The 25,629-nt window shown below is 40.4% G+C and overlaps 1 protein-coding gene across 4 annotated transcripts in view; it reads right to left on the bottom strand.

Annotated features, from left to right (window-relative positions):
- The window catches only part of GALNT13 (polypeptide N-acetylgalactosaminyltransferase 13), a 154,571-nt gene that overhangs the window by 91,264 nt on the left and 37,678 nt on the right, over positions 1 to 25,629 (bottom strand). For all 4 annotated transcript variants that reach the window (XM_053407154.1, XM_053407172.1, XM_053407181.1 and 1 more), the window contains exon 3: positions 9,545 to 9,713. In XM_053407154.1, the coding sequence (XP_053263129.1) occupies positions 9,545 to 9,713 (169 nt within the window). The remainder of the gene's footprint in view (positions 1 to 9,544; positions 9,714 to 25,629) is intronic.

Genomic DNA, 25,629 nt, shown 5'->3' with positions numbered 1-25,629 from the left:
GCTTTCATTTTCTGCTTTGGGCAGCAGAGCAATCTTGCACCCCATGGAATGCCACTGTAGAGGACCTAAGTTGATGTGATGGGTGGTTTGTATGCAATGCTTTAGATCCTAGCCATATGCATTTCATTCATATCGAAGCAGCTGTGGAAACTGCAAGAATGCAAAGCTGAATGCAAAGCATTTTGAAATGCAGATCAGAATTTAAATTCTCAGAGATGCCAGTTTGCTAAATTACATGTTTTCTCCTTTTATATTTGTGTGCAACATTCAAGGTTTTGGACACAGCTGTATGTTCCTTAGAGCAGCGTTACAGAATGAACCATCTATTTCAAGCAGTAACTTGATACTAGAGTTAATGTTTATTACAGTATATAATAGAAGGTTGATGCACTGTTTCATATATGAAATTTTCAAATGTACAGTAATAAAAAATCCCTCTGTATATTACTCAAAAGCAGTAATTTGCGCCAACAAATAATTTATAATTTTCTCCCTACTTAGCCAGAAGTAACACTTTAAAAACAACTCTGTTGACACTGCCTTGCTGAATTTTGCTGAACCAAAATACACTGTATGCAATCTTATATCTATCTATCTGGTGATAGATGGGGAAATGTGTCTTGAAAATGTCTCTATCGTGTTATATTATACAATATAAATAGGTCTGCAGTTTGCAAGAACAAAGAGACTTCACTCACACCTTCAGCTGTCACTGTTCATAACAATGACATACTCAGAATGTGGGCTTGAATATCAAGCTTTCCTTAGGGATTTAGAACTCTAAATAGAGCATTAATTTTTCAAAAGTTGCCTCTGCGCAAGAATTTCATTTAGTTAAAAGCTCAAAAAGCTTTTGTGCCAGAGTAGGAACAAAGTAGCAGATGAAGGAGTATTTAAAAAAAAAACTTTAAAAAAAACACATGCACAAAGTGCAGGTTTTTTAAGAGGCTAATCTTTCTCTCCATCTCCAAAGCAACTCAAGTGGATAATGTGCAGTTTTTCAACATTTTCCCAATCATACTGCTCCATAAAATAAGAATTGGCCCTTAATCCCAATAACAATGAAGCCAGTAGAGATCCTTTTTCTACTCTAAAAGAATGGAACACATCTATGTGTAAGGGGGGGGGGAGAAAGAGAAAGGGAAATCATACTCAACAATGAGGCACGTAGTTAAGAGGGAGGGATTTTATCTTGCTCCCCAACCCTAGTAGTGTTTCAGGCTAGTAAACTGTTAGGAAAACACAGGTGCTTTAAAATTCTGTAACTCCATGTTTCAAGATATTGAAAAATGTAAAGCTGAGGGACAGATTTCCTCCTCCAGTCTTACTATCCACAGCCTGTGTACTGTGTGGCACACCTGAATGGGAGCCTCGGTTTGTATAGAAGATAATGAAAAGAAGCTGCAATCCAAGGTAAGGTTGAGGAAAGCAATACCTCCATCCAACTGGAGAGACTGGTGACACTCAGAATCTGAAGGAGGGTGTGTGTGGAACAGAATGGATAACACTGAGAACCAATCTCACAATAATATCGTCTCCTCCTTTCCATAGCCCTGCCTTACATTCTACAGTGGTACCTTGGGTTAAGTACTTAATTCGTTCTGGAGGTCCGTACTTAACCTGAAACTGTTCTTAACCTGAAGCACCACTTTAGCTAATGGGGCCTCCTGCTGCTGCCAGCACGATTTCTGTTCTCAACCTGAAGCACTATTTCTGGATTAGCGGAGTCTGTAACCTGAAGCGTATGTAACCTGAGGTACTACTGTATTTCTAGAGCACAGTATAGTATTGGAAACAGTGTGTCTATGTCAAGTTTCCCCATCTCCTAAGGGCCACTGCCACCATGTTCTGGGGTTTTCTCTCCTCCTACTGTAACACAATATCCTTTGCTGCAGTTTTAGCGATAATTATAATTAAATTAATTATTATAATGAAGAAAAACTGTTGATAAGAAAATGCTACCTAATGAGATTCCACATGGTTCTTTCTTTCTTTCTTTCTTTCTTTCTTTCTTTCTTTCTTTCTTTGCTACAGACTTGGTCCTTCATTAATGCTTTTTAGTATTCCAGTCATGTTCAGAAGCTAGTTTAGGAGCAATTAGCTAAGGGGCATTCTAAATAAAGCTAGAATATGGCAACACACTTTTTGTGTCATAGATGTTTACCCGCCCCTCCCCATCAGAATTTACTAATAGGTTTAAGGCAGACTTCAGCGTTGCACTTCACAAAGCAGGTAACAGATGTGTTGGTCTCAGAGCTTCCTTCCTAAATTGGATTTCTGTCAGGAGTGCAAAAGCAACAATCAAAGAAAAACTCTGTGACAAGTGAGATTTTCAGCCTGTGAAGGGAGGAAATTGTTGCTTCCATACTCGGTTGCATGTTTCCATTCAAAGTTATTGCCTATTGTCTTTACTTCACAAAATTAGTTAGACTGCAAACACACATTGTATCAATGAGCGTTATTTCCCTTAATTCTGAAAGAAATACATTAGGGATGGAAGGAAATGTTATCTTCTAGGAATAGCATGCCTGACTTGTGGGCACAGGGCAAAGTCATTCATCTAATACCTGGCGTTCTTCAGGCTGAATGATTTCACATTTGCCTCAGAAATACTCAACCAAAACATCAGTTATGTTTTCATGAATACTGTCAGATATGTATCTTGAAGACAGATATGCTCAAGGAAAAAGTCATATTGAAATTCCTTTACACCTTTGGGCATGGGAAAAAGAACTGCACAATTCTCAGACATCAGAGATGCAAACTACTATAAATTAACTGACCAAGATTGTTTCAAAGCACCTCTTCCTGCTTTCGTCCCAAGTCCAGAAGGCTTTGCAGTAAGCTTCATGCATACTGGCAATGCTTGTGACCATACCATATGTCATGTTTGCTTTGCTGTTGCAGGTCCAAATTACCTGCCAGTTGGGGGATCATTAGCTAACTAAAACATCTTGTGTTGGCATAATTGATAATGCTTATAAGCAAAGTAGTTAACAGTTCAGATTTGTGCTGCCTTATGTTCCACGCAAAAAAATGAAAAGAGAGATGGTCCAATGGGAAAAGAGATGGCATTTTAAAATTCCAGGCATAATAAGACTGGACATTCTGATGACAAGCCATATGCAGACCTGGGACTTTGAACATTCTTTGTGTCCTTGAGTTTGGGCCAAGTATAAGTTCCACAGTTCTTAAAAGTGGGGGGTGTGTTTTTCCCATAATCTAGTGTTTTAAGAAAATCTGAAGAACTTTTCTGGGAGATTTTTATTTTTCCCAACTTTGTGTCAGGCCCTGTAAAGAAGGAAACAGGAACTGGATCATCCAGAGCAGATGTTGTCAATGAGATACCCTTCAGATACTACTGGAACTACATCTTACATCATCCCTGACCATTGCCTTGGCAGCTGATCTAGAGGATTGGTGCAAAGTAAGTAATATTATACACACACATGTCAGTGCTTTTGCAATTGCCAAGTAGACCCAAAGCAGAGTCACCATCAGTGATGCCTCAGGACTGCAATACCTTAAAGACCACTTCTCTCCACATGAACCTACCCAGACCCTGTGATCATCATTTGATGCCCCTCTTCATGCACCTCCTCCATGAAAGGTCCAGAAGGTTGCAACAAGAGAATTAGACTTTTATGAAGTGGCTCCCCATTTGTGGGATGCTCTCCCCAGGGAGACTCGCCTGGCGCCCTCAATATACAACTTTAGGTGCCAGGTAAAAACATTCCTCTTTAACCAGGCCTTTGGCTGACTAACATCCTAAACTGTACCCTTTTAAATGTGTTTGTGGGAGGGGGTAGAGAGTGGGGTGTTATTGGTTTGTTTTTATTATGTATTTTGTGTTTTCATCTTGTATTTTTATGCTGTGAACGTCCCTTAGTTCTACAAAAGAATGGCAGGATACAAATTTAAATAATCATCAACATCAATATTGTCATCAATATACCGTCCTCATTGTTCACACTGTCTAGAACCTTGTTACAAGGTGGTTGCAGAATGATAAGCTTTTCATATGCATTTGCAAACTTGGAGTGATGTTTGCTAAACTTTGAGTCCTGAACCAAAGATGACTGAACCATAAGTAGGAAGAGTAAGGCGATTGTCTTACTCTTGAGCCTTTGAGAAATGTGAATCTGTAGTATTCCAAATATGGTTGGACTGTAGCTCCCATGACAATTAGCCATGCTGCCTGAAGCTGATGGAAGCTGATAGTACAACCACATCTGGAAGGGCAAGGTTCCCTACAATGGAGCTATAGCCAGCCATGGTGAACGAAAGCAAATCTATAAATAAAGTAAGTAAATGACTTACTTTTGTTGTATCCTCAATAAAAGTAATAATTAGGTAAAGAAATTGCTTCAGTTTTTGATATTACTGACTGATCAGGCTGCACACTGCCCTCCATAATTACTGCCTCTGACCCCAAACCAAACATGAGGGAAATGGTATCACACATGAAAGCTAAACTTCATCCCTAGCATCAACTGATTGCCCAGCTGCTCTATTCACTGTCACGATCAAGTTTTCTAAACTGTGACTGTCCAGGCAAAAATGTACAGGAATGCATGAAAGAAGCAATTTCATGGTTGAGAAGTCTTGCACCATTGAGTCAGAAAATACAGCTACACTCAGCTCACAAGGTGGGCTTTGCTACCAATGGATGATCACTATAAACTTCCCCTGTGCACACGGGAAGTAAAAATAAATTTAAAAATAAAAAAAAATCAGTGGGCATAGGAGAGAAAAATTGCTCCCTTTCCAACACAACACAACCCTTTAAAACCTGTAAAAAAGATTGCATGGGTTGTATCTAAAACTCTACAATCCAGTAGGAATAACCTATTCTCCTAGCACATATATTGTCATAATGTCAATCCTAGGCTGGAAATGATTATGATTATGATGCATAGTATTTATTTTGTCTTGGTAATAGTTACAGTGGCAAAGCCAGTATCATCATCAGTTTTCATGTATTAAATATTGGGTGCAGAGAGAGAGAGAGAACTAAGACCTCTGCTGTGAGATCACTATTTGCCAAGCTGTTTTATTTGGTGATACTCCAGGCTGAAACGCTTCATATTTCTTCAAACATGAGGTAGCGACTGAGGATGCCTGTCTTGTCCAGTGAGTTCATGGCAGTGGTGAAATTTGAACCAGTGACTTCCTCTTTCAATGGCTGAGATATGGCAACATTTCCTCAGCAAGAATACAGAAAAATAGATGTATGCAGTGCTTTTTCTTCTAAAAAAAAAAGTTTAAGGGTACTGTCATTTTGACTCAAGAAAATCACCATTTTATAGTTCAAATTGGGGGAAATAAATACAGTAAATGGACAAAAGTACAAAGATTCACAAAATGTTTAGGGGTTTGTGTACCACTGCATCCCCCCAGAAAAAAGCACTGGGTGTATGTGTACACTAACCATACCCTGGTATTATCCAGGTTAAATCATAGTGATGTATACTATAAATAGAATGGAAATATGCAAAGGAGCTGCAGCCATCCAATACATGGAATTTGGGCTTCTTTGCAAAACAATTTGCCCAAACCAATTTAAAAAGGTGCTGTGGTAGCTAAATTACAAGTTCAGAACAATTTTTAAAATGCAAAGATACTTCTTATATTTAAGATGCACATCCATTGGTTCTAGCTGCATAGGCCAACCTTCAGACAGAGAACTTCAAAAATAAACTAACATATGGAGCACCATCAGTGGCATAGCGTGGGGGGTGCAGGGGGGGCCGGCCGCACCGGGCGCAACATCTGGGGGTTAGGGTTAGGGGCACAAATCCATGGGTTAGGGGGCGCAAATTACTTGCCTTGCCCCGGGTGCTGACAACTCACGCTACGCCACTGAGCACCATGCCAGTGTCTAAAATCCAGGTGCTTGCCTATCCTCCAGAGACAGGCTGTCCTCCACTGTCAAGCCATTATAAGACAAGTCTGATTTCCCTGCAGCTGGTCAAGGGCAGCCCTTTATGAATCCAGCTGTCTTTGATGTGCACATTGAGAAATGCCCTCATAAGATTGTTTCATCTGTCACCAGGCTGTGCTGCTAATTCTTCATTTGCTGAAACTGGCTGATTTCAGCCTGAATAGGCTGGAGGCTTTCCTGGATATTATTACAGTTCTGACAAATAACAAATGCAAGTGATGCACATAAAGTTCACCTGCAATCTGAGCAAAGAACTGAAGCAAACAGCCTGGTGCAGTCAAAAGCAGACAAGGCAAGATAAAAATACAGAATCTTTATATTGACTGTGGTTCTCTGTGCCTCAGATTTGAGTTACCTACAAGCAGAGTAGGGACTGTAAATCAATACAGATTGTCTGCTGTGATGAATTTTTTGATCACAGGAATGCAGTGTGAAGAAGGAAAGGCTTTTGGTTTCGATTAGAGATAAGTGGATCCCTCTTATCCCACCATTTCACTATGCCTTGGGTTCTGCTCCAGTTGTCTTCTGGAATGTTGAAACAATTTATTTTATGCATGTATGCACAAGCATGCACACAAACTCTCTCTCACCTACCACTTCCTCATAGAAGCTTAAATTCTTTTTTTTTTTAATGTTGCCTTTCTGAAAGAATCGAAATTCTAGAAATTTATATAAAAAAACAGAAACAGAAAGAACCATTGGCTGTGAAGTTTCATTAATTCAAAATTCCAAAACTCAGGGGGTGAAATTAGGCAGAGTAGAATACTGCAACAGTCTAGACAAGATAACTCTCCTCTGTTTACAAATATAAAAACTTCTGCCAAAAGCATATCTGTGTCTCTTGTGGATAATATATAAAATCTGTCTCAATATCTCTATACCATCTCACTCCAATGCTCCCGTATCTAAAGGAAATAAGACAGAATCCTATTAAACAAAAAATTGGAAGATTCAGCCTTTCCTGACAGTAGAGATAGAACCCAGAGAGAACAAGAGTAAATACTAGCCAAGGTCCCCAGTTGTGGGGTTCCGCAGGGCTCAATCCTATTCCCCACGTTGTTTAACATCTACATGAAACTGCTGGGTGGGGTTCTGCAGAAGTTTGGAGTACGTTGTCAGCAGTATGCTAATGAAACCTACCTCTATTTCTCCTTTACATATGCAAGTGAGGCAGTGGAAGTGCTGGACCAGTGTCTTGCCTCAGTAATGGACTGGATGAGAGCCAATAAACTGAAACTCAATCCAGAGGCACTGTTAGTGGGTGGTTCCCTAGACCAGATGGGTGGGAGATCTCCTGCTCTTGCCGGGGTTACATTTCCAAAAGTCAATGGGGAAAAACCAGTTACAAAAAAGCTAATATGTATAACAAAGAACTCAAGAGTGACACTTCATGCTAACAATGAAGCCAGTTAGTAGACTAGACTGAGAAAATGTGCTGTGCCCAAAACTAGTTGATAGCCTTAGAGGAGATTTAAAGGCTATTCCTGGGACCAAACCCAACACTATAACCACAACAAGCAGCTTCAAATGCCAAAATCTCTGTGTTGTTCATGTATCATTGGAACCCTTCTGGGTGCTGGAATTCTATCCTGGTATAAGGATTCCATGCCATGCCCACCTTCAGAAAAGCTGCCAGCCAACAAGCCTCCTCCTACAGTATGTTGCCACCCTAGTATTTATAGGTGGCATAGTGGCAGCTGGAGTAGAGACACTATGGGTGGGACAAACACAATCCAGGCTACCATTCATGTGCCACCATCCACTTCCTGTGGTAGCCAGAAAGAAACAGGAGCCATATTCCCCCTGGGGTGAAGCATTGTGCTATAAGATTAGGCTATAAAACAGGATGGGAAACCTGTGGCCCTCCAGATGTTGATAGACTACAACTCGTACCAGCCCCAGGCATCAGGGCAAATGGTTGTGGAGGAAGTGAGTTGTAGTCCAGCAACATCTTGAAGGCTACCTGGGTGGCAGCAAGAGCAGAGCACCAGCTTTTTCAATAAGTAAGGTAGCTGTTTGGAGACAGGAGGCCCACCCCACCCCAAAGGGCCTTAGATTTGTCTTGACTTGTCTGCTGGTCAAACCCTAAGGGCTATGTAAGTGAAGAATTGCCTTGAAGATGTTACAGCAGCCTCTGACATGAGTAAAGTGTGTCATTTCTTCCCTGAAAAATCTAATTTACTATTGTAATGCTTTAATATGTGCTGAGAACACATATTACATAGTGCGACTGATACCACATGACACATCAAGGCCATTAAAAAATGTCTCCCCCTCTCTTTCTTCATGCTGATCATACTAATATTCAATATCTCTATGTGTATTAGTTAGAAGGAATGTTTTCTGTGACACCTATTAAATTACTAGCAATTGCCAGAATTATCTTTCTCTGCAGATGCAGAACACCTACAGTGACACTGCTATATCTAAATGGGAAGAGCATGCAAAATGTGTTCCACGCATTACAATAAGTGTCAGATTCCATGTAATGACAGCAAAGCAGAACTGGACAGGGCTGCTAGAGGTGTTGTCACTTCAAAATGGAAGGAGCTTTAATTCTCAGTTATGTATCACAACAGAATATAGAAAACCTTAAAAACCTCGAATGTTTTGAAGTTGCAGGACACTGTTAATACACATTTGCATGTTTACAAGTTTACAGATGGATTGTGCACACTCCTCTGGCTTCAATTAACAGTTCCAGTCAACCACTGAAAGCAATGCAAAGCCCCAACTCAGTATGGAATAATCAACAAGCATTCTCTGCAACCTCACTTCCATTCCCAGGTCTGCATAATCCAAATGAATACACATGCTGGCTAACCATTCATCAGCAAATTACCTGCTGCAGTTCCTTCAAGATGCCTGTCTGATGATATCTGCATGTATGCTCTAATCTTCTGACTACCTTAGCATTTACACTTAACATCTGGCTCTGCTTGCCAGGCATATATGGCATTTTCTAGCCCCTCAACTGAGTGCTACCCATCTCTTGCAGCTCTTACAACCTCTCAACTGGGCTTCAGTCTCCTCCCCAACCCAGATCTGCTCCTTTTAGCTCACCCCAGCTAAGCTAGCGCTACCATAACTCATCACAGGCAAGGACATAGCTGCTACTTTCATGCGAAACAACACACACGAAATCCCTACAGCTTGCAATTTCTGTTCTAGAGAAATTTTGTAAACTGTGAAGTGGACCCTACCCTAGGTCAATTAAGGGTACTGACCTAGAAGTTGTCAGATTTTCCCAGTTAGCTTCTGCAACATTACTAGGGCTGCCATATGTCTGGGTTTCAGAAGTCATAACTACATACCTATTCCAACTGACATATTCAAGCGTTTTTTACAGCCTGGATTGGGATTTGTCACTGCTGTGAGAGGCTCCTCTAATTGGCTGGCTGAAATTTTTTTTATTGGTTGTTCTTATGTTTTTATCTTTGTTGGATTAATGATACTCCATAATTTTGATTTGATGGGCCTTTTCTAGAAAGGCGGTTTAAAAATATCCAAAATAAATATGACAATAAAATAAAACAGATTAGAAATATTGGGAATGTCAATGCAACACACTGCAAAACCAAGCCAAATGTGTAAACTTACCCCTCTAGTCTTACATCAGGCAAACTTCTGTTGAATGCAATCATGTCACTGGCCATAAGATTAAACTGGTTGATTTTAAAGAGTTCTTTCATTTTTTCCTGATCATCTTTGGGGATGACAACTGCCTTTCCCATCTCTCCAGGTCCTTCTTGGCTTCTTGACATAACAGCTGTAACAGAAGACATCAAGAAAAAGCACATCCTTAACCATTCTGCATTGTTCTCATTATGCAGAAACTTCCAATCTATTGTTTTCTGGGTCTAAAGATAAGAAGCTGTGAGTTTAACTCTTCTTCATGTACATTCAGGTCCATATTTCATAAGGCTGCAGTCAGATCAATAAAAATGAGAGTTTGGGGAACACATTTTCTATTACCAGCATTCTGTGATGAAGTCATTACTTAAACTACTTATTCACATTCCATCCCTTCAAGGAGCTCAGGTTTATATGCATAATTTCATCTCATGTTATCCTTGCAGCAACCATGTGATGTCACAGCCCCAACAGAAATCCCCACCTGTGGCAGCCCTAGAAGGGAAGCCTCCACTGGTCCCAATGGGAGCTTTGCTTCAAAGACTAACAGCAACTTCAGGGGTGGGGTGCTGGAACCATGACAAAGGATGAAAGGGTTGAATCCATCCTCATCCTCCTCACCCCCCCAGGTCCCCATGCACCTACCATTTATATCTCTCTCCCTTTAGTTATAATATTTTTATTGATTAGTCAAGAAGCACCAACATAACAAAAAGAACGAACACAAAGAATCAAAACAGTGAACCATAAAACGTCACCTCCTGCAAGGACAACAGTACAAAAGCACAGTGCCTCTCCAAAGGAACAATAAAGTATTGACACATCTGCACCTGCTAGTTCTAATTTTAAAGAAGGAGGGAAAAAACACAATGCAACTTCAAAGTGTGTTACTCCAGTAGTAGTTTGGTGCTTCAAGCAATCAATACCAACATATTCAATATGACTTCACATGCACACCCACAAGTTTCTTGGGCATAGACAATGTGAAGGGAAATGTTTGAAAATATCCCTAGTTGTTGTCTTCTTTATACAGCGGTACCTCGGGTTAAGAACTTAATTCATTCTGGAGGTCCGTTCTTAACCTGAAGCTGTTCTTAACCTGAGGTACCACTTTAGCTAATGGGGTCTCCCACTGACGCTGTGCCGCCGGAGCACAATTTCTGTTCTCATCCTGAAGTAAAGTTTTTAACCCAAGGTACTATTTCTGGGTTAGTGGAGTCTGTAACCTGAAGCATCTGTAACCCGAGGTACCACTGTATTGTGAACAGAGAACATTTCTGCTTGCCCAAAGGCTGTATCCCCAATTTTTCACCAGTTCCCTCTACCAAGTGCAGCTGTACCTGAGGACTGAGGAACTCACCAGAATTGTATGTGATATGGTGCAAGGGACCATTTATTGCAAAAAGATATTTGTCTTTGTTTGAATTTATTTATGCACTGCAAGGACCTACGACGGGATACATACATTCAATAAAACAGATTTAAAAACAATAAAGCATCACTTAAAATAGGGAAACTAAAAACTAAAAAAAAACTAAACAGAAAACATAAACGAAAAAGGAAAAAGAAAAAAAGAAAGAAAAGTTTTTAAGCTTAAGGAAATTCGCAAAAAATTACATTTCCGACATGGGTTGCCATACGTCTGGACATTTCAGCACTTTCTGTTTCTGATGGCCAAATCACCAACATATGGCAATCCTACTTAAAACCATAATTGAAACACACACAAAATATTACAGTGGAAGCCAATCGAAACTGATTCTTCTGCCCTATTAAAAAGGGGGGGGGGGCAAAAAGGTTCATCTTGATGAAATAACAAGAATGCAATGACAATGCCAGATGCATCTCCAAGGGGAAGGATTTCCAAAACAGGGGAGCCACCACAGAAAAGGCCTTTCAATGTGCCATGACCACTTAATCAACAAAGGGCTTCCCCTGCTGACCTGAACATTCAGGTAGGCTTCTATGGGAGGAGGAGCTCCTTCAGATATTTGGGCCCCCAAGTTATTTAGGGCTTTGTATATACACAAACAAGGGATATACATAAACTTTATGATATAAATAAGTAACTGTAGCATGTTTGGAATTTGTTGAGTTTATGCTTCCACCACCTGTTGGTTCTAGTCCGCCCTGGTTCATGCCACATTTGCAATGCAGCTTCCAGTATCAAACTAGTTGCACATGATTGGCTTGAAAGAAGTGCTAAGAGCCTTGCCCCTCCCTGCTCATGCGGACAGGGCAGAGAGAGGGGACTTATACAAAAAGGTGTTAAGGGCTGCACTATTCCTTGGAACCTCCAAAATGCCCCTTTGGCAACATCCACAGAAGTTGTTGGAGTGTTCAATGAGTGAGCGTTGCATAGGATCCTTGGAACAGTGCTTTCTGGGAGTTGGATGGGGAGCAAATTCACATATTTCAAAAGAAGCAGAGGCAGCCAAACAAGAGTAGGAGAGAAAAAACAATCCTGAAAACAGATTGAGAGTTTTGCATGAGCTACAGTTCTTTACATTTTAACAAATATTATATTTTATTAACTTTTCCATAATACATGCACACTATAAATTGATTACTAAAAAACAGACAGCCGTAATTTCATTGATATCACGAACTAAATTTAATTGTTCTCATATATGACATTCAGCCCAGACATTCAACAGCTTAGTTTTTGTTCATTTTCATCCACTCCTGGCTTGCTTGTTAAATAATGATGCAAACAGAATTACAATGCACAGATACATCATTATCAGCTAATGAACAGTGCAGCTAATGAGAAACTGAGCATCAACATGCAACTTATTCTTTTTATCTTTTCAGGCTTGTTTAGTGAGCAGCTTCCTTACTATTGACAGTCTGTACGTATGTGACAAAATCAGTTGTACATAACTTACTTATCATAGAATAGTTGCAACTAATCATCCTGTATAGCAGGTATGAGGAACCTCTGACCCATGGAGTAAAATCTGGCCTGCAAGTGTTCCTAATTTGTCCCATGGGGCTGTTTTCCCCTGCCATGCAAACCTGTACCACACCTGACATCATATGATGTCATGTGTGGGGAATGTGAAGCCAGAGCTGAAAAGGAACATTTGGAGTGTTACTGGAGCATCCTCTTAATTCTTTTACTTTCAGGGCCAAATGCAAGGGACATGTGATAAAAGAGCTCCAAACCAATGCCAGCACATTCATGCTGCAAATATTTCATATAAGGCCAACCCGGCCAACTCATAATAATTTGTTCACATACCAGTGCACTTACGTGCATGGGCATATATCTTGCACTGGTATTCACAGAAAAAGCTAATTTTGGTTAATTAGTGATACTACTCTGGGATATTTACTGGATGGAATTATGCTAGACAACTGAGTATGGCAGGCAGGATTGTGTTGACTATAACTGTTTTGCTAACCGACCAACAAGCATTAGTGTGTGTATCTGCTGAGAGTTAGCAACAATCACACAAGAACTGAAATATTTATTTATGAGGGGAAATAATGGCTTTTGCTGTGGGAAATGCATATGCATACATACACAGACCAAAAAGCATATACAGTGTATATATATATATATATATATATATATATATATATATGCATTACACAGGCAGCCCACCCATGTTGTCAGGACTATTTTCTTATTATTAAGGAAATAGGAAAAGAGAAGTCTGAAGGCAGAGAATTGCCTTATATACAGAGAGACAAGGTGGAGTCCTAAGGACCCAGAATAACTGACGGCAGAGATAGATAGAAACAAAAAGAGAAAAACTCATTTGCAAAGCACATACTTTCCTGGTCTAGCAAGAGAGTGAAATTGGGGAAATAAAGGAGTCAACATGAAGCTAGAGAAATCCTATATTTACTTGTCTGGTTGTAGGAAGGAAACAAAGGCAACACAAACTCTAGTTCTGCTGAGACTTATAACACTACATGAAGAACTATAGCAAGGCTAGATGGAATTGACAGGGGCTTATCATTTTAGATAATCCTTCCATCTGTCAAAAGCGGCATGCTCCAACCAGAGTGGCTCATCATCCAACCTCAGGGTGACTCTCCCTTATTGTCAACCATCAGCTCTTGGGATTCGTGTCAGAAAATTAAAAAGCATTCCCCTTTAGAAAGGCACATCAGAAGTCTTGACTAATTCTGAAGAAAATAACAGATAGGGAAGGATGTAACTAAGGTATTTAAAGAAAAAGAGGGAAATGAGCTAACTCTAGCAGCTGTCCATGGGGATAGGTATCTGAAAAAAGAAGCATGGAATGTTCCCCAAAAGCTGAACAAACTGGGGATGCAACATGCAGACAACTATAGGAAAAACCTATCATGAACCTCACCCTGAATAAAAAAGGGCATTTCACAAAGGGTCCAGGCTGGACATTAACATCATTATTTAACAAAATTTGTTAGTTCTTCTATATAGTTTTCAAATTGTCTATTCATTTGAGAGCCTAATGCATTCCTTTAAAAATGAGACCAATTAGATAATTATACCAAATCTCAACATTCAGTCAACTTTATTGACTGAAACCAATGTTGATTGCATGACAAATTCTAGTTTGAGTCTAGATACAGTTGACAACGTTGGTGGTAAAAGCAGCAGAAGCAACAACAACCCAATACGGTTGTTGTAAGCTTTGCTGAGATGATGCATGTGTGCAACATATTCATATGTACTGAATACTTGACATTCTTTGTGCAAATTTTGTCATAGCAACAATTGTCACTGAGATTGCACCAAGACTGTGTTGCTCCCACAGCAGTCTGATCTAACTGCAGCAATTACATTGAGCTTAAGCAGTAAAGCATTTGCAAACACAGGAATAACATATAAATAAGGTTATTACTATATACTAACGAACAATCATCTAATAAAGTTATGCAAAGAAGAGCTTAAGCAACATTTGCAATATTAACTGTGGTACTAAAATTATACTAAACTGACAGAGCACATTTCAGCAAAATGCATTTATGTTTTAGATGTGTGCCAAATAAATGAGTAAACTTTAAGCCAACTTTTAAACAGCTGGGGGCCTGCCTAGATAATTTCTGTGTCTTTAGCTTTCCAAATCTGCTCATTAGTAATGACCATGTCTATAAAAGTATGCATTTTGACTACTGCACTATAGACAAATGAAATTTATTGGGTAGTTAAATAATCATTGTGATTTTAAGCAGACCACACTGATTTAAACTGTGATACATATTTTTAGCCTTTTAAAAAGACTCATGCAGGTCGATACTGAAAACCCAGAGCACAACCTTTTGTCTGCTGGTACTTACAGATTACAAGAAATATAACAGTAGGAAAGTGAAGCTATTTCTCCAGTAATGATCTAAATGAGCTGTGAATTACCTAGATGAAATGAATGCAGTAAATGAAACACACTATCATTTTGCTAAGCAGACTATGTAGTAGTATTGATAAACTGCAACCATAATCGCCACACTCTTTCATTTTAAAGATTTGTGTGTGGCTCCACACAGAGTGTTCAATGTGACATTGAAGTGAAAAATACATGTAGCAAAACACACACACTTTATTTTCAGTACCTCCCTGCTCAAAAGGTGAAAAAAGAGGTAGTCTTTGTCTACAGCTTTGGCCCATTTAGTGCAATGGTAACGTCACAGTTTTAGTACACATTGTAGAAATTCATGCAATCCTATGAGAGGGAGTGGTATTCTGTTGCAAGGAGGCAAAACAGAGGCAACCCTGGTTGGCAGAACTGACTATAATATTAAAAAGCATTATTTCCTTAAACTGTCACTTGAGTATGCTGATGTCCCCCAACCTCCAATCATCTTGATTTTCAGAAAGCACTTGCCTCATGGAGAGAAAGGAAGATTCAGCTGTTCAGTACTGAAGGAGAAAAACTCTAGATGTGCTGATCACATATGTGCGATACAAGTGAAACGGCTTTTGTTTAAGTGCTGTTGTGCTCAGGTTCTGCCTGAGAGCTTCCCATGATCATCTTGCTGGCCACTGTGAGAACAGGACACTGGACTATATGGGTCGTTGGCCTGATCTAGTAGGACTCTTATGTTTTCATCTTTATACCTTAATGGATAAATAAACAATCATTCTAAATGGTCTACTTCATATATTAAAATAGAGTCTCAGCAATCTACAGTGCATTGCTAATGGAAAAGCAGTGAAGCACTTCCATAGCAACCCTAGCCATAAAAAGGAGCTATAATCAAGGAGGTGGATCCTTCAAAGTATCAAGCCAGTATAGCACAGAAAAAGGCCAATTCTGATCCCCCCTCCCCCCAAACCCCCCCCTCATAATTTATTTCTACTATCCATGCCAGACCTAGATGGGTAGATTGAGAACAGGGTTAGGGAACCTGTGGCCCTCCATAATTTTGCTGGACCACAACTCTCATAACTCTGACGATTGGTCATGTTAGCTGGGGCTGATGAGAGATGGGAATCTAAATCTATTGGTAGATCTCTGGATGAACAGTAAATATTTCCGACTCTCAACTGCTGAACTATAGCACCAGCAAAATCACTCTATTCTCCCAAATTAAACTGCTGAAATTTAGAAATCTGTGGGTAACCAGAAGTAGATTTTTTTGTGTGTGGGAGCACTGTGAGCTCCATTCAGTTCTGGTTCTTGAAACAAATTCCTGGGCTTGGGATTCCTTGTGTCTTCTGCACCAGGGTCTGGTGGGTGGGTCTCAAGGCTCTGGTAAAACCCACTTTGGATCTTGAAGTCTGCCCAAACTTAAACTAGAGAACATGTTCACTGTTAAGGAGTCAAGAGGACTGTCATCCCTCAGAGGTATACATCTTGGCACAGGAACCATTACTAAATGCATACTTGACCTTTTCTTTTTAAAAAACAGATCCCCCTCTGTCTAGTGAGAATAGATCTTTTCACCTGGCTCTGGTGAAGAAGGATGAATGATAATGGAGTGCTCCAAATGCCTCCAAGCCCATTGGCACTCTGTTTTGTAGAAAGCACTGCGCAGATAAAAATATTCAAAGCACAAAACAAACTGAGATAGCTGTGCTGTTTCCCCCTCTTTTATTTCTCCCCAAACAGAATTTCTGCATCTTTCCTCAGCAGTAGGAGCCTTCTTGGCACTTTTCAATGTGGCTTTGCACATATAACCATCAAATCCTCTGAAAACATGCCTTCATAATAATGCAGTGTTTTCATTGCTGAAGAGCACAAAGAAGTGTGTGTGTTTTGTCACCTGTTTTTCCTTTTTTGCTGGGCATTTTCCACAGTAAAGCTAACTATGGTTACTGGTGATGAATCCTATACCAATCAACTCTTAGATCATTAGAACAAACACATGTTGTGATTGTTAAGAGATGCAACCTTAAAAGAGCAAAGAAGCAATTGCATTATTTTAATTGTGTGCACACAGAGTATGCATATACTTTTCATTGTTACTCTACTTTTTCATAAATATATAAATTGACTATGTGTCCAGAGAGTCCCTAGAAAGCAGTGATTCTAGACAGGGCACAGGCAACTGACATTAATTGCAGTTCACAGTAGAATGTACAATGATCTCCCTGACATATAATACCTTATGAGCTGGGCACAATCCAATTCACACCAACCCAAGTCAGACCCATTGAATACTTGGGTTGGTGTGAATTGGATTGTGCCCAGCTCATAGGATATGATATGTCAGGGAGATCATTGTACATTTACCTTGCTGGATGATATAAATCAGTATTTGTATTCAATATATTCTACTGTGAACTGCAATTAATGTCAGTTGCCTGTGCCCTGTCTAGGACCACTGCTTTCTAGGGACTCTCTGGACACATAGAGTACCTTATATTCCATATCATGCAGCCCCTCCTGACGTTAAGACCTGTGCTGTTTTCCCCAGAGTGCTCCCTCTGAGTAGGTTGGTTAATAGGAGAGGATTCGCAGCATCAAGTACAAAACAGTAAAGGTCAGTAGGCTAGGAGCTCCAGCTCAAGTATGGTCAAATTCATACCCGAATATGGTCTTTATAGTTTATCAAGATATTTATATCTGAACCAGACCAAACAGCTAAAATACAGTTTATGGGAAAGCGCCTGCATTAGGCTCATTTTCTTTCACCTTTAGGAGCAAATCAAAGGCTTCTATTTTAGAATTAACCATAGTTTGAGCATCATGTGAATGGTAATGATGAGACAACAGGACAAAGATTTATCTAATATGGTTATGTAATCCTCAAGATGTCTGTAAGGTTTGTAGTTTTTATAAACAAAAACTAAAGTTGCAGGGATTTTATTTAAAGGAACTGTTTATGTTTAACACATTCTGAAATCTCTAACCCTCAGAATGCTTACTATGGACGTGGACAGCATGTAAAATAATTTTAGAGCTGAATGCTCAGAATTTCCTGCAGTTAAATAAACTGTTACATATTAACTACTCCCCAGGCTTTCATAATGACATAGTAAAGACATTATTTATGGAACTTATCAGTAGCTAGTTTGCTGAAGCCAGAAAAGTAAATCTTTAAAGCAGCATTGTTCTCAGTTTCAAATCTACATTTCCTTTCCCAAGTAAGCTTCTTTATCTTAATATATATATATATATATATATATATATATATATATATATATATATATATATATATATAAAGTCAATGGTCTAAAACAGGCATAGGCAAACTCTGGCCCTCCAGATGTTTGGGACTACAATTCCCATCACCCCTAGCTAACAGAAACAGTGGTCATGGAAGATGGGAATTGTAGTCCCAAACATCTGGAGGGCAAGAGTTTGCCTATGCCTGGTCTAAAAGTGAATAATTTTGCCCCATTTCATCAGTAGCAAATAAACAGCGTTCCCCAGCACTTCAGCCTCCCCTTCTGCTACAAGTAATTACAGAATCATAGGATTGTAGACTTAAAAGGCACCCCAAGGGTCATCAGTACAGGAATCACAGCTAAAGAACCCCTGGCAAATGGCTGCCCAACCTCTGTTTCAAAACCTCCAAAGAAGCAGAGTTCACAATCTTCCAAGGCTGTCCATTGCACTGCCAAACAGCTCTTACCATTGGAAAACTATTCCTCATGTTGAGTCTCCTTTCTCATCGTTTGAATCCATTGGTTCATGTCTTGCCCCCTTGGAGCAGCAGAAAACAAACTTTCACAAGCAACCTTGCATGGCATTCACATGACAACAGCAATTTCATAGAAGGCAGATCAATTATCTGCATCCTCTCGAATGCAACAGGATTATCTGGCAAATAAGGGTGCTTGAGGTCAGGAATAAAAGGAAATGTATGAAAGCTTATCATAATGGATTACGATGCGAATGTGGAATCAGTGCAGGTTAAAGCACAGATACCCTATATCAAAGCAATTTGTATTATTTCCACTCAAGATGAAACAACAGTTTTTAACCCTGCATATTACACTATTATCTGACAGCATCTGCTCACTAAATATATGCTGCTGCTCCCATCGCTTCAATGTAGTGTATGCACAGAGGACGAGGTTCAGATATAGGAAGTCCAGGTTCAAATTCCTGCTCATCCACAGAATTCAATGGTTGGTCTCCAGAAGATCGCAGTTTTTCTCAGTGTTCTGGTTATCTTTCTCCCCCATAGAACAACTGAACAAATTCCCTCTTAGTGCTACTAAATGACACAGTATCTACCCCTCATAGATTGATAACCGATGCAGAAGGCTCACTGTAGGGGGACAGTAAATTCATTCTCATTCCTAATTGTAGTTGCTTCCCTTCATCCTACACAAAGTCAGTGGAATGTGAAATTGACTCGACTTGATTGCAAGCATCTTCTTGCCAGGTCAATTTACTGTCAAGGGAAACCTTTTTTTCTTTTTCTTTTAAGAATACAGTGGTACCTCGGGTTAAGAACTTAATTTGTTCTGGAGGTCTGTTCTTAACCTGAAACTGTTCTTAACCTGAGGTACCACTTTAGCTAATGGGACCTCCTGCCGCCACCGTGTGATTTCTGTTCTCATCCTGAAGCAAAGTTCTTAACCCAAGGTACTATTTCTGGGTTAGCGGAGTCTGTAACTTGAAGCGTATGTAACCTGAAGCGTATGTAACCCAAGGTACCACTGTACCAGGGGGCATAGCTGAGAGAAAGAGGGAACCTTGCACTATTTTTCCTCTCTCTCTCTCTTTTAAAGCACAATGCATTCAGATGTATCTCTATATGAAGAGGCACCCACCCTTAATTTTTTTAAAAATAAAAAACCCTCTACAACTAAGGCAACGCTAAATAATGTGAATAGAAACAGGTGCTTTGACATGGCCACTATTAAATACATATCTGTTTTAAATATGCACACACATTGGTACTGCAGCAGTGATGATGGTCATGCTGCTGGAAGCTAGCTTTTTTCTTTCTCCGTCGGGGTTCTTACTGAAGTCCTACAGTAGGGGTGGGGAACCTCAGGCTCAGAGCCTAAATGCAGCCCTCCAAGCTGCTCTGGCCCTCATGGCCTTCCCTTGGCGAACCGCTTAACCTCCTTGATGGTTTTGGCTTGGCTGGAATGCATCCTTCAACTGTGATGTCATCTACTTCCTTGGAAAGGGGTGTTTGTGTGGGTGTACACACACCTCTGACTTTTGCACATCTGGAATATAGCCTCATGCTAGGGTTGGAAACGCATGACATTTCAGAAATTCCCCCTGGACGTCACTTCTGCCTTTGAAATACTGGTAATGTCCAGAGAAATCCAGGTGTATGGCAGCCCTAACTCATGTGCTCATCTTGTGCTGTTCCACAGGATTCCCCAATGCTCAGAAGCAGCTTTTCAGGAGGCCTGGAAGGCTTTACTGGGTACGAAGGAAAGGTGAAACCAGGTGCCCCACCTTGAAGAAGTGTAAGTGTTTTTCCTTAGTGTAAAGCCTCTGTTGCATACAAGCTATAAGCCTCAAGCCAATTATGATAAATTTTGCAACTTCTCCTTTTAACTAACATCAAAGAGATGCAGTATAAAGTTGGGATAAGAACCTGAAACAGAAATATGTCCCGAACACACAAAGTGAATTTTTATCCTTGTATCTCTACATTCAGGAGAGTCATCATGTTGGGAACAAACAAATGCTGAACAGGCGAACAGTCACGTTGTTACTGAGGTTCAATAAATTTGTATCAGCTATCACTAAAATCGACAGATATATCATTTATATAAGATCATTGCAAAACTAAAATTCTAACTAAGCATATCTTCAAACATGCTTCAGGCACGTTCAAAATAGTACGATTTTTGGATGTATTTGTCTATTAAAAACAACCTCAAAGGAACAACAAAAAATTAACGGTTCATCTCTTCAATGACCTTTCAGTTCATGCAGGGATAACAGAGCTGACTCAAAGCATGTCTACAAAGGATGAAAATGTAACTTTCCATGTTCTCTGCCTGGAGAAACATTTCATCATCTGTCACAGGAGAGAGGCTTCCTTTGAAGATGAAATATCACATTCACAAGGGCTTATTACAAGCGCTGAGATTTTTGGCAAGTTGTAGGAGGAGAGAGTTATAGGGGCTGAAAGGGAAAATTTGTCTCACCTGTGAATTTTCACTTTCTGTGGGACTAAGGCATGGCAGCCTTCTCTTTTGGGAAAGCCCCTCCTCTTGGGCAGAGGCAAACTCAGGCATCAAGCAGAGTGGTTCCCATAGAAATCAGGCCATGCCAGAAGATGGAATAGAATTTGCTGCAGCAGGTAGCCCTGAACATGTAGCCCCTACAGAAAAGGACTGTAGGCTGCACACAAAGCCCTACAAAACACTTACAGACAGTGAAACTGCTATTTTAAAAGCCACAGACTACTTTGAAAGAGAAAATAGAGAAGGCATTAAATAAGTTTACCCCCAAGATTCTGCCTAGCCTAAAACCCCAGAAGAACTATGTATTCATTCCAATGGGAATTCACCAACAAGACATAATTGCCTTTCCCCAGCTATGCTAGAGTGCTGCAGCCTTCATTTTTAGGATGTTGAAGAGCAGTATATCTTTAGGGTGGGTCCCAATATGCTTTATACCAGATTAGGTACGAAGTCTCAGTTGTATCCCATGTTTTGGGAAAGAACCTTTCTTACAATGCTGCTTACAGTAACATATAAATCAAAACACATTTATAAAAATGTAAACACGATTATAGTAAAACTGAAATAGAACCACAATATTAAAAAAATGGCAGCAGGTGATAACATTAAAATAGCACCGAGTCCAATAAAACCAGAGATCACAAAATAAAGCAGCAGCACAGTAACAGCACCCCAATCAAAATCCTAAGCATTATGAAATAGCAATGGTAAACAAATATAAGATTTCAGTGCCCACTTAAAAGCCTGCAATGACAAAGCCTGTCCTAACTGGAAGAGAGTCCCTCCCTCCCCAAAAAGTGAGGCCACTGTCCATATGCTGCTAAGGTAGCAACTCTCCATTTGGAGAGGAATCTTACTATTACCTGTCGGTGGCTATGAGTCACAATCACTATATGGAACTTTTATGTTCAGTGGCAACATGCCAATGAACGCCAAGTGTCAAGAAGCAACAGCAGGAAAAGGTGACTGCCTTTGTGGCCTTCCCAGGAGGCTCTGGTAGAGCAGTATAGGATTCAGGATGATGCATAAGATAGACTTTTAAGCCTGATCCTGCAAAGCTCTTCTCAGGTCCATGTGACCTGATAAGCTCCCTTAATCCAATTTCTGAGCCACCTGCCAATAGAAGAAGATACCTTTGAACTGAAAGAGAAAGAATTAAAAGGCTGAGAGGAACAATGTTTTTTTTCAAGGGTATGTTAGATTGGTATATGTAGAAATAAGGAGTCCTTTGGAAAAGCTGTGCCCCTTCCTCACATTTGGATGGGAGGGGAAAAGAGAGAAAGTTGGCAGTGCTTATATCCTGCAGCTTGTAGAAGACAGAAGACATGTATTTGCCTTAGAACATGAGGTGTCAAAATAGGGACAGGGCAGAGGGTGTGTGCTGCCTACAATACCACCTACAATGTGGGGAAGATCTATAAATGTTTAGCACCAAGTTCTGAAGAGAGTTTCTAAGCCTTCCTCAGAGTGGGAACCATGTGAAGATGCTAATAGTTTCAAAGTATGTTCAGCCAAACATGCTTAGGAACTACCACCCCTACAGAACTTGGTGCCCAACATAAGGGAATGCAGATACTGCCTGTGAGTTCAGAGCAGCAAAAAGGGATACCAGAACCTTTCTGAACATTCCCAGAGCCAAGATATGAGATTAAAAGGCAAGGCCTAACACTGTAAATATTGAGGAGAATGTACAAAATGTAGGTACCTTCTGAGAGATGGGTGAGTTGGAATATAAAAAGTACGCCCTAGAAAATATTTGCAATGCATTGGAAGGAACTAATTTCAGGTGTTCAGCTGTGACTTAGAATTGTGGAGTTGGAAGGGACACTGAGGTTCATCTACTCCAGGCAACCCCAACCTTTGGCCCTCCAGATGTTTTGGACTACAATTCCCATCATCCCTGACCACTGGTCCTGTTAGCTAGGGATCATGGGAGTTGTAGGCCAAAACATCTGGAGGTCCGCAGGTTGGGGATGCCTGATCGACTCCAACCCCCTGCAAGGCAGAAATATACAGCTATCCCATAGAGCGATCAAACCTGCAACCCTAGAACTATCAGCAAGCATGCTATAATGAACTTGGCTATTCAGGCTGCTTAACTATTTAATGCAAAACAGAGATAATGTGTCCATGTCAACCAAGAGAATTGCACTCCCCAACATTGATATGCATTAAACTTACTAAGAGAATCTTACTCACAGAGAATGGAGAGACACAGGACTCATGAGTGTTGTTAGTGTGTTGCCAAAGCTTCCTGAGGGTGTGTGTGTGTGTATGTGTGTCTGTGTTTGTATATATGAACTGTAGATTTTCGTATGAAATTGTTAATGGTATAATGTTTTTGTTATTTAACATGTTGTAAATTGCTCGGAAATGGGATGCGGGTGGCGCTGTGGGTAAAACCTCAGTGCCTAGGACTTGCCGATCACATGGTCGGCGGTTCGAATCCCCGCAGCGGGGTGAGCTCCCGTCTTTCGGTCCCAGCTCCTGCCCACCTAGCAGTTCGAAAGCACCCCCAAGTGCAAGTAGATAAATAGGTACCGCTTTATAGTGGGAAGGTAAACGGCGTTTCCGTGTGCTGCGCTGGTGCTGGTTCGCCAGAGCAGCTTCGTCACGCTGGCCACGTGACCCGGAAGTGTCTCCGGACAGCACTGGCCCCTGGCCTCTTAAGTGAGATGGGCGCACAACCCTAGAGTCGGACACGACTGGCCCGTACGGGCAGGGGTACCTTTACCCTTACCTTTAAATTGCTCGGAACCTTTGGGTACTACTCCTAACAACAACTTTCCCCTTTCAGCCACATGATTTTAGAGAGCAAATAACTAAGGCAGAAAAGGCAGCTGGAAACCAAAGGAGACAAAGGGATGCTAGTGGCCATTCATTTTTGTTCAGTCAATGAGAACACACACGATGCAGGCAAAACGTGGAGGAGAGAGGATTTGCAGGCTGCAGTCCTGCCTCCTCAGACTTTCCAGTCTGCAAGGCCATTTATTTATGTTTCTATTACAGGTTGATTAAGGCTACTGAGACATTCAGAGAAGGGGAAATAGCAACAGCAGGAGATTAAGATGATTATAGATTTTATTTAATAAAAAAATACATCTCTTCCAGCCCAAATGGGACCTTCAAGGCTATAAAATAGATAAATGACAGAAACTAACTGGAACCCAATAAGTAAACAACTACAAATCTCCTGCAGAACTGAGGCCATTGTTTCTCTGTGAAAAAGAGTCTCCTTTCTGTTTCAATCATTTCTAACAAGCCTTCTGTGGCACACTCAGATCAAGCCTTGAGGATACCTGGTTTTTCTCCTCTCTTACTGACATTAGAATTAGAAGCAGATTTTCCATTCAGAAGTCATGATACAATCTGAGGATCTAGCATGCCATTTATAGACATGACTTAACTTAAGGTCATTAGTTTCAATGGGCCTACCCTGAGCAGGACTTAACGGAACACAACCCATAAGAACATGGGATAGAATTCAATGTAACTCCAAGTGGGATATGGGCAAGTGGAATGAGGTCCACCCAAACAATAGGACATTTCCCCTCTCCTCCCTCTGTGCACACCCTCACACACATACCCTAAACCTGTTCTGGGCCATCTGCCCACCAAAAACCACCACCTCCAGAGCATTTAGGAGGCACAGGGGTGGGGTGGGGGGGTGCTAGGGAGTGGAGGGAAAAGGCCCATTGTGCAAGCAGACCTCATTCTGTGCACACAACAACTTAGTTGAATCCCACCCCCTAGAGGAGCCTGTTGAAACAGACTAATGGCCAAACTTGTACAGCACCCTGTTGTCACAATGGCCAACCAGATGCCTGTGGGAAACTGTAAAGATAATGTCTCGCAGTTGCATTGGTCTTCCTTTAGACTTGGAAGGCTGTATAGGGAATAGAGAGGAGGGGTTTTTTTCTGGCTTGATGTACTCAATATGATTATACCTATGATTATATTAAGGCTAGGTACTTAAAAAGAATTGAAATCCAGGGAGAAATTCAGTTGAGAAGTTTTGAAGCACAATGCAGCAATATGTATATAAGCTCAATTTGTTCTTTATATCCACAAAGATGTAGTGGTCAAATGACCAGACCCCAGAATCATGTAAAATAGTATATGGACTTGTATTATATGCATATCAGACAAACCAATACCAATATCGGGGCCATGCTATTTGGATAGTGTACACATGTTTATTTATTAGGTAATGTAAATGTAAGGTATTTAAAAATTTCTCATTCCACACAGTTAATCAATATTTCATCTTTAATTGGCAAATAACTGATGAAATGAACTGAAAATAATTTCAGAACATATACACCAACTAGAATTAAACTGGATTTTTTGTTCATAAATTAAACTCGTAGTGATGAAGCATGTCAAGAAACGTTAATGCAATATTGAATGCTAGCTTTTATTTTAGCTTTCCTATTTCCCGGTTGCCTTTCTGTCATTACCAGCACTGTGTCTTTCTTGACACAGCTTATGCATAATGCAA

This window comes from Podarcis raffonei, chromosome 1 (assembly GCF_027172205.1).
Source record: "Podarcis raffonei isolate rPodRaf1 chromosome 1, rPodRaf1.pri, whole genome shotgun sequence".
Lineage (NCBI taxonomy): Eukaryota > Metazoa > Chordata > Lepidosauria > Squamata > Lacertidae > Podarcis > Podarcis raffonei.
The sequence above is the reverse complement of the archived record's forward strand: the minus strand, read 5'-3'. Positions and strand labels throughout refer to the sequence as shown.